At 43.8% G+C, this 12,368-nt stretch overlaps 1 protein-coding gene across 4 annotated transcripts in view; it reads left to right on the forward strand.

The window, feature by feature from the left end:
- Positions 1-12,368, forward strand: part of SLC44A5 (solute carrier family 44 member 5) — a 107,684-nt gene that overhangs the window by 25,227 nt on the left and 70,089 nt on the right. For 2 of the 4 annotated variants that reach the window (XM_075615784.1, XM_075615788.1), the window contains exon 1: positions 9,570-9,771. The exons of 1 other annotated variant lie outside the window; for it this stretch is intronic. In XM_075615784.1, coding sequence (XP_075471899.1) covers positions 9,732-9,771 — 40 coding nt within the window. In that variant the 5' untranslated portion in view covers positions 9,570-9,731. Of the gene's footprint in view, positions 1-9,569; positions 9,772-12,368 lie in introns of those variants that run through there. One more of the 4 variants, XM_075615786.1, reaches the window with a different exon arrangement.

Consider the following 12,368-nt stretch of genomic DNA (forward strand, 5'->3'; position numbering starts at 1 on the left):
AAAAAAAAATTGTACACCTGAACTAAATCTCCAATTAAGGCATTAAAGTGCAATTAGTGTGCTGCAGTTAATCAGTAGAGAGGAAATTGGTTTAAAAATTCATGATTCTTCAAACTTCGCTCTGAGAATTAGTACGTTTGAGAGGCATGGAATATATATGTCACCACCTAATAGAAAAATGGATGGAAAATATGTTTCATTTTACCGTCAATATGAAAGTTACATATATTTTTCTCTGTTTTTTCTCTTTGAAAATGAAGTATTTCCGTGATTATTGTTTAATCCCTTTGGTGTGGTACAGAACCGACATAAAACTTACTGATAAATGGTTTTCTTCAGCATGGACAGCAGACTTTACAGATTACTTAACATTTGAAATGATACATACTGTAGTTTTGGGGTTCTGTGGGTAGATTTTTATAGTGGGTAGAAAATAGATCATATTTACTCCTATTTGGTTGTTTTAGTATTTTCCACTGCAAGCAGCTCATAGCAAAAACACAGTTTTTTTTTAATGATGCGTACCGTTATAAAATTATATAGGGATGACGTATCAAAGCAAATTTGGAGCAAAGTGTATGCAAATGACATAATTTTTATCTTGCGTCAGTGAATCAAGGACTTGGCTCCAAGTTTTGCGCTGTTCGCGTCAGCTTTGGGAGTGATGGGAGGAGTTACGTGACACTCAGATTGTAATGAGATGTAACAAACTCTGCGTCTCCGTGCGTCACACTTGTATATTGTATTTGCGTCACATAATGAGCAAGGTCTGAGGCGGCTGAAACTTTTCTGCACAACAATTTGCGTCAAATGTAAGAAAGACTTCCGTACATTTTATGCAAACGCGAGCAGAAAAGGGCGCAGTGCGTCGGAGCAGAAAAGGGCGCAGTGCGTCGGAGCAGAAAAGGGCGCAGTGCGTCGGAGCAGAAAAGGGCGCAGTGCGTTGGAGCTGAAAAGGGCGCAGTGCGTCGGAGCAGAAAAGGGCGCAGTGCGTCGGAGCAGAAAAGGGAGCAGTGCGTCAGAACAGAAAAGGGCGCAGTGCGTCGGAGCAGAAAAGGGTGCAGTGCGTCGGAGCAGAAAAGGGTGCAGTGCGTCGGAGCAGAAAAGGGCGCAGTGCGTCGGAGCAAACCTCTGTGAGCACTTTCCTTCCGCTGATACACCTTTCCCCACTGCAACGTGCAAGGTATATTTACATTAGTGAAACTTTTATATAACGAACTAATGGCGTCATGATTAATAAGCTATTATATATAAGCTTATGTTTTGGACAAAGTAATTTATGTACCAGACAAATGCAAAGTGTTTACTGCATGACAATAATACAGTTACTGTATCAAAGCACTTTGTATCACAATGATAGTGGGTACAGTTTATGCCATTCACATGGGTCTTTAAAGCTGAGAGAGGCAGATAGGTATGTATATATGTATGTGTGTATGTATATATGTATGTATGTGTGTATGTATATATGTATGTGTGTATATATGTATGTGTGTATATATATATGTATGTGTGTATGTATATATGCATGTGTGTATGTATATATGTATGTGTGTATGTATATATGTAAGTGTGTATGTATATATGTATGTGTGTATGTATATGTATGTGTGTATGTATATATGTATGTGTGTATGTATATATGTATGTGTGTATGTGTGTATGTATATATGTATGTGTGTATGTATATATGTATGTGTGTATGTATATATGTATGTATATATGTATGTGTGTATGTATATATGTATGTGTGTATGTATATATGTATGTGTGTATATATGTATGTGTGTATGTATATATGTAAGTGTGTATATATGTAAGTGTGTATGTATATATGTATATGTATATGTATGTGTGTATGTATATATGTATGTGTGTATGTATATATGTATGTGTGTATGTATATATGTATGTGTGTATGTATATATGTATGTGTGTATGTATATATGTATGTGTGTATGTATATGTATGTGTGTATGTATATATGTATGTGTGTATGTATATATGTATGTGTGTATGTATATATGTATGTGTGTATGTATATATGTATGTGTGTATGTATATATGTATGTGTGTATGTATATATGTATGTGTGTATGTATATATGTATGTGTGTATGTATATATGTATGTGTGTATGTATATATGTATGTGTGTATGTATATATGTATGTATGTATTTATTTACATAGCACGATTAATGCACATAGCGCTTCACAGCTGTAATACACGTGACAATCATATCAATAACAAATACAATGAACACATAATGGGAAGAAGTGTTTCAGACATAAACGTGACATTTAGGAAAACGAGTCCCTGCTCCGAAGAGCTTACAATCTAATTGTAGATATTGACTTAAATAAATGCTACCAATAGGCTACCAAGAGGGTGTTGTTAAACTTGATACTAAGGGCGTTATAAACTGCAATAGTGCTGATCAGGGCACTATTGCACGTAAACTCCCATTGACTGTAACGTTCGTTTAAAGCAGCATTCCATGCTAAAATGATATGTCCTCCTAGGTGTGAAGCAGGGGGTCTCCAGCGCATAACCGCGTTAATTTCAGCTCCGGAGACCCCTGATTCTTGAGTTTGTACCGGATGAAGTTGCGGCTTCTTATTGGCTTTCGTGCCGCAAGAGGTTTAAGCCGAAGATGCTGCCAACAGCACCTTCTCCGGTAAGTATCTCAGGACGCAGCGGGTCCCCGGAGGTGAAATTAACGCGGTTCAGCTCCAGAGACCCCTGCGTCAGACATGTAAGAAAGAGAATATGATATATCTTATAATATATATGTAGCCCTGGTTCCTATCGAACACAGACCTCTACCATGTGCAATATAACCTGTAGGCTCACAGGGCCTAAGCCTCTGCCACGGAGAGCCTGGGGTGCTCACAATACCTTGGTGCAGCGCCTCCACCTGCCATAGCTTCCCCCCTTGGGGAAGTGGGTCTTCACAGGAACTTATGTACATGAATACACACACGCACAGCAATACCGTAACCAAGATGTTTTATTTATGCAGCCAATAACGTAATCACAGGTGCCCCTCTCTAGAGGAGACACTACTACCAGCGTCCTTGGAACGCTCACTCTCCCTCTCCCTCCACCGGGTGATCCCACCCCGTGTCCAGCTCCCCCTTGGAGTACGTTCCCCACCCCCCCTTCAAGTGAGTCAGTAGGTGTATAAGTGTGTGACTGCGCAGCCACCGTGTCCCGGAGTGAGTATGGTACCGTTGGTGCACTTGACGTTTTACCTGCCGGGTACTCCTGTACCCGGTTCTGCAACTATCTTCACAAAGGATCGGCGAGGGCGTAGATGACGTCACCCGTAGATGTCCGGGGCGATCCCACCCAGACACGCTGCGACTTAGTGGCGGGGCCTGGTCCCAGGCCTCCCGCGGATATAGAATTGTCCTGGTATGACTCGTAGCACAGTAAGGGGATCCGGAGCCTGACTATGGCCAGTCCCTAGTTCAGCTGCACGCTACTGGGGCTCAGGGCCTAACTGGGCCTGGGACATGCGGCCTAGGTAGGAGGCGGCAGCCTCCCTACACCGGAGCTCCATCTCCTTCCTCCGACAGCTAGCTCTGAACACTCGTGCGCCCCTCCACTTCCTTTTCCTCCCTCCTCCCGTACCTGATTGGTTATGACGCGTCACGGGGGGAAATGCGGGGGCTGCTGGGACCATAGTCCCTTAACTCCCCTCCTCCCCTAGCTCTCCTCCTTCGCGGGCTTTTTCCGTCCCTGCCTTGGGCATGCGCAACCTCTGGCCGGACCAATCCTGCGCTGGCGCCAACCTAACATGGCGGCTCCCTCTTGCGCGGAATCTCCGTTATAGGAGCGTTCCCTAGGTGCACCTCCCCTTCATCCAATTGGGGCAAAACAGGGTCCCGGCTACATATATGCAGATGTCTTGATTGTTTTGCTTTGTAATGCATGTTTTGCAGTATTTAATTGACCTTTCTGTGTTGGTGTATAAGTAATTGGTAATAATGAGATGTTAGCCCCTCCCCTTGAAGAGCCCAGCAGCGTGTGCTTTTGTGCCTTTTTAATGACGTTCTAATAACATGTTGGTTTTGATATAGTCACCGTGGTCCACTGGCTACTTCCTGGGAGCAGAGAGTGGTCTGTCTGCGTGGCAGGATGTGGTGTGCTGGGCAGGTTACCTGGCCAATGACCAGCCCTTGTTTAGAACGAGTTGGTGGGCAGCGGCTTGATTAATGTAGGTTTTATTTTACTCCTAGTCTGTCACTGTTATTAAACAAATGTTTTAAAAGGTTTCTGGAGCAAATTAAATGAGATTTACTTTGCTTAAAGTAACATTTGGGGAATAAAACACGCAGTGGGGGGCATTTTGCAAACAGGGTGAAAGCCATTATACTCAAGGTTTGAGATGTACTATAATTTACCTTATGGGTTTAGTACTTAATGAAATCTAAGGTATGTTTTTTTCTCTCGGGCACAAGAAGGGGAGATGGTATTGCTGTGATTACAGAATGAACCCAAAGATGCTTTTGACTGCATATTGTTACTGGGTAACGTGTTCATAGAAATAAGTCATTGTTTTTTTGTGGTACCGCTGAGATAATAATTTGACCAATGCCTTTGAATAGAATCTGAGGTATACCGTATACAGTATGCATTATGGGAAAAGTGAAGCAATTCTGGAGCACAAAGACAGCACAAAGAAAAAAAATCACATTGATTTAATGGAGCAATTCATGTCGTTTTAATTTTTTCCATTTTTTTTAACACAGGTTTGAAGCAGGGGGTCCCCAGAGCGGAAATTAATTAGGTTCATCTCCAGAGGCCCCTGCTTCCTCCTGACTAAATCCCCTGTGCTGTAGCAGGGATATCCTTAAAACCCGGCCTGTGGCTCCTGAGCACTGAGTTTAAGCGCCACTACATCACAGTGTATTAAAGCAGTAATCCCGCCTAATTGTATTTTTCGACTACTGTACTTTTTAACGGCATTTGAATGGCTCTTTTTATTTATTTTTTGACTCGGGGTACTCCCCGGCTTTCAAGATCTTTTCTGAGTGTAGTTACCGCTGCTTCTGCCCTCTCCAGGGGAACAAAAAGGCCACCAAATCTTGTAGGTCCCACATACTAGTAGGCAGGGCCACAGACAGATTTCCCGGGTGCCCAGGGCTAGAGTTACGTCCGCCCCCCCTCCCCCCCGGTTGTATTGCGAGCCCCCCCATTTCACACCTCACTAGTCCCCTCTATTCCCCACCCTCTTCCCATGTATTTCTCTCCCCTCTGTCTCACTCCCTCTTCATCAATCCCCCCCTCTCCCCTCGCATGTATTTCTCCCCCTGTGTCTCACTCTTACTCCCTCTTTTCCTCACTCACTCCCTCCCTCTCCGGCTCTCCCCCTCTCTCCTCTCACTCGCCCGCACCTTCCATCAACTGCCCTACTCTAAAAAGCCCTCCCCACTCCCCCAATACATTTTTAAAAGACCCCCACCCCCCCAAAACATTTAAAAAAAACAGACTTACTTTGTGGATGGTCTGCGGGGGGCCCGTCCGTCCGTCACTGCAATTTGGGCCTAACCTCTGGCCAGGCTTGGCTGCCGGTCCTCTCGCGGCCGGGCCTTGGCTCTCCCTCACTACAAGCCTCTATCGCATGCAGAGCTGGCGCGCACTGGACCTCCCTCCATGCCATCGCCCGCCGGACGCTGGGACAAGCCTACTTACGGCGCGCTGAGGCCTGTCGGCGTGGGACAGTGATAGAGGCCTGCAGGCATCTGAGAGAGCCGGGCCTGGCCAGAGGTCGGGGCCAACCTGCGCCACTGGCCCCCGGGCCCCCCCCCCAGTGGGCCCAGGACACCTGTACCTTCTGTCCCCCCCCTGCTAGGAAGAAGCCGCAGTGTCCTGTATTGCAGCTTCCTATTGGATGGCTATTTAACGCGCCTTAGGAAACAGCAGTAATTAAAGCGGAACATTTCTCCGGAGTTACAGTGCGGTTCTGCTCCAGAGAATCACCCGGTTCCAATCCTCTAAAACAAATCAATGTGGAAACCTGCTGGGATTCCTGCGTTCCATGATATAGTAACATACAGTGTATATATTGCCAGCCTGCCAGGAAGTGTTACTGTCTGTCATGCCAAAGTGGTTTTGTGACAATTTATCCTCCCGCTGCATATTTTGACCATGAACAGTTTCACACTGTCACAAAAAAAAGTCAGTCGTTAAAGTTTAAACCAGGGGTGACCAAGTCCAGTCCTGAGGGGCCACCAACAGGTCAGGTTTTCAGGATATCCCTGCTTCAGCACAGGTGGCTCAATCAGTGGCTCAGTCTTTGACTGAGCCACTGATTGAGCCACCTGTGCTGAAACAAAGATATCCTGAAAACCTGACCTGTTGGTAGCCTGACTGAGCCACCTGTGCTGAAGCCGGGATATCCTGAAAACCTGACCTGTTGGTGGCCCTTGAGGACTGGAGTTGACCACCCCTGGTTTTTGTGTAGCATGTGAATAGGTAATAAGCAGTTAATTCTTTCTTTGCATACATTTGCGATACTGTCATTAAATGTAATGTTCTTGCCTATTAGGCAACACATCTTCTTCTGCATGTTAATTATCGACCCTGACTTTAAATGTAGCACCCACTTAATGCGGTGATTAAATTACTTATTGCTGCATTATTACGTTTTAACGCTTTCGTAAAAAAAGAAAAAAAAACAATATCGAAGTTTAGTGAATCTAGGCTTAAAAAGTATTTGGCAGCAGATCCGCAATGAATAGTTAGAAAAGTAAGATCATTTGTAAATTAATATATATTTATTATTGTAGTCATTTAACTTCAATTGCCACATTGATGATCCCTCTCTCCCTTGGGCTTCCCGCTTTCTCTCTCTAATCTCTTCTTTTGGCCTTCAACAGTGGACTGCAGCCAGCACCCACAAGGATGGCCACAACCTAGACCTGGTTTTCACTAAAAACTTTTCTCTCTCTGATTTCTCCATTTCCCCTTCCTCTCTCTGACCATCATCTCATCCTCTCTATCTCGCTTCTCCCCCTCTCCACCTCCATCTACCCCTCGTTTCTCTATTTACCCACCAGCTTTTGAGTCCACTTTACTCTCCTCCCTCTCCTCTCTCAGTTCTGCTCCAGACCCTGACAGCGTGGTCAGGAACTACAACTTTTCCCGGTCCTCCTCTCTTGATCTACATGCCGCGCTTTCTCTCTGCCATCCTCGCCCTTCTAATCCCAGACCCTGGCTAAATTCCCACACGCGCATACTGCGCTCCTCCACTCGTTCCTCTGAACGACTCTGAAGGAAATCTCACACTCTCGCAGACTTCCTTCACTACAAATTTATGCTATCCTGTTTCAGCTCTGCCCTCTCTCAGACTAAACAAACCTACTTTTCTTCACAAATCAACACGCACAAGTCTAACCCATGCCAACTCTTCTCTTCTCTCTTTGACTCTCTACTCAGCAACGCTCAGATGCCTCTTCTTCCGCCATCTCACCTCTGGACTTTGCTGACTATTTTAAGGAAAAGGTGGAATCCATACGTCAGAACATCCCCTCTGTTTCCCCCTCCCATCCTACACTGCTTCCTAACTCTCCTGCCTTCCTTGACTCTTTTTCTGCTGTCTCAGAGGAGGATGTGTCACTGCTCATCTCCTCTTCTCCCTCTACCACTTGCCCTCTTGACCCCATTCCCTCCCATCTCCTAAAACACCTTGCTCCTACTATAATCCCTACGCTAACACACATTTTTAACTCCTCCCTCTACTCTGGAACCTTTCCCTCCTCCTTCAAACATGCAACAGTTATACCATTACTCAAAAACAACAAACTACCCTACCCCCCTACCTGTCTTTATAACTATTGACCTGTCTTCCTCCTGCCTTTTGCCTCTAAACTCCTTGAACGTCTTGTATTCTCTCACTTGCTCCATTTTCTCAACACCTATTCTCTCCTAGACCTTCTACAATTTGGCTTCCGCACTGCTCACTCGACTGAAACAGCCCTCACTAAAATAACTAATGACCTCCATGCTGCCAAAGACAGAGGTGATTACACTCTGCTCATATTACTAAACCTCTCTGCATGATTTCATACCATGGACCACCCTCTTCTCTTTCACATTCTCCATGCTATTGGTATTCGTAACAAAGCTCTATCCTGGCTCTCCTCTTACCTCTCCCATCATACTTTCAGTGTCTCTTCTGCTAACACTTCCTCCTCTATCGATCTCTCTGTGGGGTACCTCAGGGCTCTGTCCAGGGACCTCTTCTCTTTTCATTGTACACACTTTCTCTAGGTGACCTAATCACATCTCTTGGGTTTAAATATCACCTCTATGCTGACGACACACACATTTACTTTTCAACCCCTGACCTTACACCTGCTGTACAGACCAAAGTTTCTGAATGTCTCTCTGCGATATCATCCTGGATGGCCCTCCACTGACTTAAACTCAACATGTCAAAAACAGAACTCCTCATACTTCCTCCCAAACCTGGCCCTACTACCTCCTTCCACATTACTGTTGGAACTACGATCATTCACCCAGTAGCCCAAGCACGCTGCCTAGGGGTCACACTCGACTCCTGTCTCACATTCTCCTCTCACATTCAAAATGTATCTAAAACCTGTCGCTTTTTCCTCCGCAATATAACAAAGATACGCCCTTTCCTCTGTTACTCGACTGCTAAAACTCTGACACAGGCCCTCATTCTCTCCCGTCTCGATTACTGTAACCTCCTGCTGTCCAGCCTTTCTGCCTCTCACCTGTCTCCCCTACAATCTATCCTAACCGCTGAAGCCAGTATCCCTCTATTCTTTCCTAAATCTGCCTCAGCATCTCCCCTGCTAAAATCCCTCTCCTGGCTTCCTATCAAATCCCACATCTCGCACTCAATTCTCCTCCTCACTTTTGAAGCTTTACACTCTTCTGCCCCTCCTTACATCTCAGCCCTAATTTCTCGCTATGCACCATCCCGACTCTTGCGTTCTGCTCAAGGATGTCTTCTCTATACCCCCTTTTTATCTAAAGCCCTCTCCCGCCTTAAACCTTTCTCACTGACTGCCCCGCACCTCTGGAATGCCCTTCCCCTCAATACCCGACTAGCACCTTCTCTATCCACCTTTAAGACCCACCTTAAGACACACTTGCTTAAAGAAGAATCTTGGCCCCCTGCAGACTCACTTACCAGAATGCCCTCCTCCTGTCTCTGTATGTTCTTCCTACCTACCAATTAGATTGTAAGCTCTTCGGAGCAGGAACTCCTCTTCCTAAATGTTACTTTTATGTCTTAAGCGCTTATTCCCATTATGTGTTATTTGTATTATTTGTTCTTTATATGATTGTCACGTGTATTACTGCTGTGACGGGCTATGTACATTAATGGCGCTATATAAATAAAGACATACATACATTTAAATGAGTGACTGGGCAGGTATTATTTTGTTCACATTTTTTAATTTGTATGGACCTTATCTACCACACACACACGTAGATACACAAAGGTGTGCAGTGAGAGGCGCTATATATATCCAGCGTGAGCTGGGAATCGGTTAATACTTTTGGAGTTGAGTATAGCCCTGCCTCCATGTCGCTTCAAACTCTTCCTTGAACAGACGGGGGCAGTCAAACGGGTGTATTTTTAACCTAGTAAAAGAGTGTTTTGTTCGTATGCACATGCACTGGAAACTGTATTTAATACTTCACCTAAAAATAGTTTGCCAGAGAGAGAGCAGTGTACAGAAATATGGCCATCGAGGAACAACAGAACTACTATGGGAAGCACGGTAATATATTAACATTAATGTTTGTTGACATGTTGATACAAGGTTTCTATCTACAGTACAAAATGTTTTAAGGCTTAGATGTTGCATAAAGCTCTTTAAACGCGTACCTGTCAGCAAAGCATCGGAAAGTTTCGTTGGTTTAGTAAAGCGTATTAGATTTGAAAGCAATATTATTTTTCTATTGTATTTTTTTTTTTTTTAAAGAAAAAGAAAATGTGTTGCCCATTATGTTTTCCATACATCTTTAGTTTGCAGATTGTAAATGATAAACAGTATACTTTAATTTTCGGATCACTTTTCACGTATTCCAATTTCACACTGAACAACAAACGCCTTCAGCTAATGTCAGGAAGTGTCCATCAGAGCTGCTAGTAAACCCGACTTCACATGCTTTGTACTGTACCTCAATTCAGAATAAAGGAACTCGTTAAAACGAATAAATATTTTTATCTGAAAGCCTACAGAGTTTATTCTGTCAGCTGCGATAGTGCTGATCTGGCGTTATCACAGAATAAGCTTGATGTGTCCTCAGGCTTATTTATTAAAATATCATTTCTGGGAAAAAAACTAGACGTGGAAGAAAAATGTATATTTTACATGGTACTGTACTTGGTATTGATTTACTACTAAATAGCATTATGATTACGAAATGATCTCAGATCATAAAGATATTAGTATATTGTGTGACTAGCTTACAGCGTATGACGTTTTATTTATGCAATTATGCTTTCAAGTGTTGTGAGAGTGAATGAGTGAGTTTGAAGGGAGATGTGTAACCACAGCAGAATGCAGCTTTCAAATCCAAAATGAGATAAGAGAACCTGATTCTACATTGTGCTCTGACTCTGCTGTTCATTTTTATCCTTATTTATTTTTTTTTACATTATGGGGGAATGGCTGTTCTTTAAATCTCAAATAAGAGTAAAAACCAGATTGTCTATAAAGTTAGAATATTTATTAAATTATATGACCAAAGAAGCCAGACATGTATACTATTTGGAATAAGAATGTATTTACATTGCATTGTTGGCACAATCTTAAAACCCATGTATTTAGAACAAAATCAATTTAAAAAAAAGTCAAATAAGATGAATGTGACATTTAATGTGTGCCTAACCCCTCTACACCAACTAATCGCTAATTGGTTCAGAGAACTGATTATTTAGCTATTCTCTTGATGTGTCAACATCACCATCAGTTTGAGTGATTAGAATACAGTGATTTGTGATCTGTGCGTTCTGTACGTAACACAAAGAGAGGCTTGGGACACGCTGCGCTGCTAATCTCACTGGGCTGCTGTGTGTGGCGATAAGCCTTTTCTGCTGCAACAATTGAGTACAAAGTCTCTTAGTTAATAAGTTACGGATTAGAAAGCTGCATATCTAAAGCTATATTACCTATATCCCTATATACCGGGGACAGACCATATTTGTGCCGCCTTTGGTACACGGTAAGAAATGTCACTTTTGCCTCAAATATAAGAAAAGTGCTAATCAGATTTGTTCACATCAGAAAGCAATCCCTTAGTCTCAGAGGTTACGGCCGCCTAACCTGACAGGTTCAACTGCTGCAAATAAAAAGGCAAATACTATTGCACCAAGTGACTCCTACTGCCCCTCAATGCATTGCTCAGCTCACTTCCATGAGCATCTCTACCCAGCAGCCAAATCCCCAGCAAAACGGCTGCTTGCCATACCAGGCCCTGTGCCTTTGTGTTTGGTACCCGCTCTGCCATTGGTAATGATACAATCTGACAAAGATTGCTGTAATGTTTTGTGCTGGTATTGCCAAATGATGGGGTGCTGTTCTATGACTTCGTTTAGTATCAGAGAGACCTACTATCCACACCCACCACGTGAAAAAAACCAGGACATCAGTATGTCACCCTACTCACACCTTACAGATATAAACACTTTAGCATGAATGAATAATGCATAGAGAGCAGAAAAAGCAAAGCAGAGCTGGAACTAGTAAGTGTTGCAGTACGGATAACATAAAAGTAGTTATCAACTACTTGTTCCCATAAAAGGTACCATACCCCCCTACTCCCCCTCCCCCTCCTTTGTTAATACATGGAAGAAAGGACCAACACAGCCCCCCCAACCGTCTTTGAAACCAGTGGCTGAAATAGTAACAAAAGGGAGGGGGCGTGTCCTTGGCTGGATCGGGGCTGTGTGTGTCTCTCTGTGTGTGTGTGTCTCTCTGTGTGTGTGTGATGTGAGATTTGCGAGGGAGATGTGCCAGCGGAGGGGGGGGGGGGGGAGATGTGCCAGCTAGCGGGGGGAGATGTACCTGCAGGAGGGGGGGGGGGGGCGGGGAGATGTGCCGGCAGCGAGGGGAGATGCGGTAGCAGCGCGGGGAGATGTGCGGGCAACTCCCCGGGCAAAGCCAGGTACAAAAGCTAATATATATATATATATATATATATATATATATATATATATATATACACATATACTGAACAATTATTAGCTATTTTGCTCAGTTATGCATCATTATCAGTCAATTGTACATATTGAGTTTTCTGTAATGATAATAAATCATAATGCCAAAAATATTGAATGCTCATGTCAACACAATTCGCCAACGTTAAACCT

This window comes from Ascaphus truei, chromosome 10, assembly GCF_040206685.1.
Source record: "Ascaphus truei isolate aAscTru1 chromosome 10, aAscTru1.hap1, whole genome shotgun sequence".
Taxonomy (NCBI): Eukaryota; Metazoa; Chordata; class Amphibia; order Anura; family Ascaphidae; genus Ascaphus; species Ascaphus truei.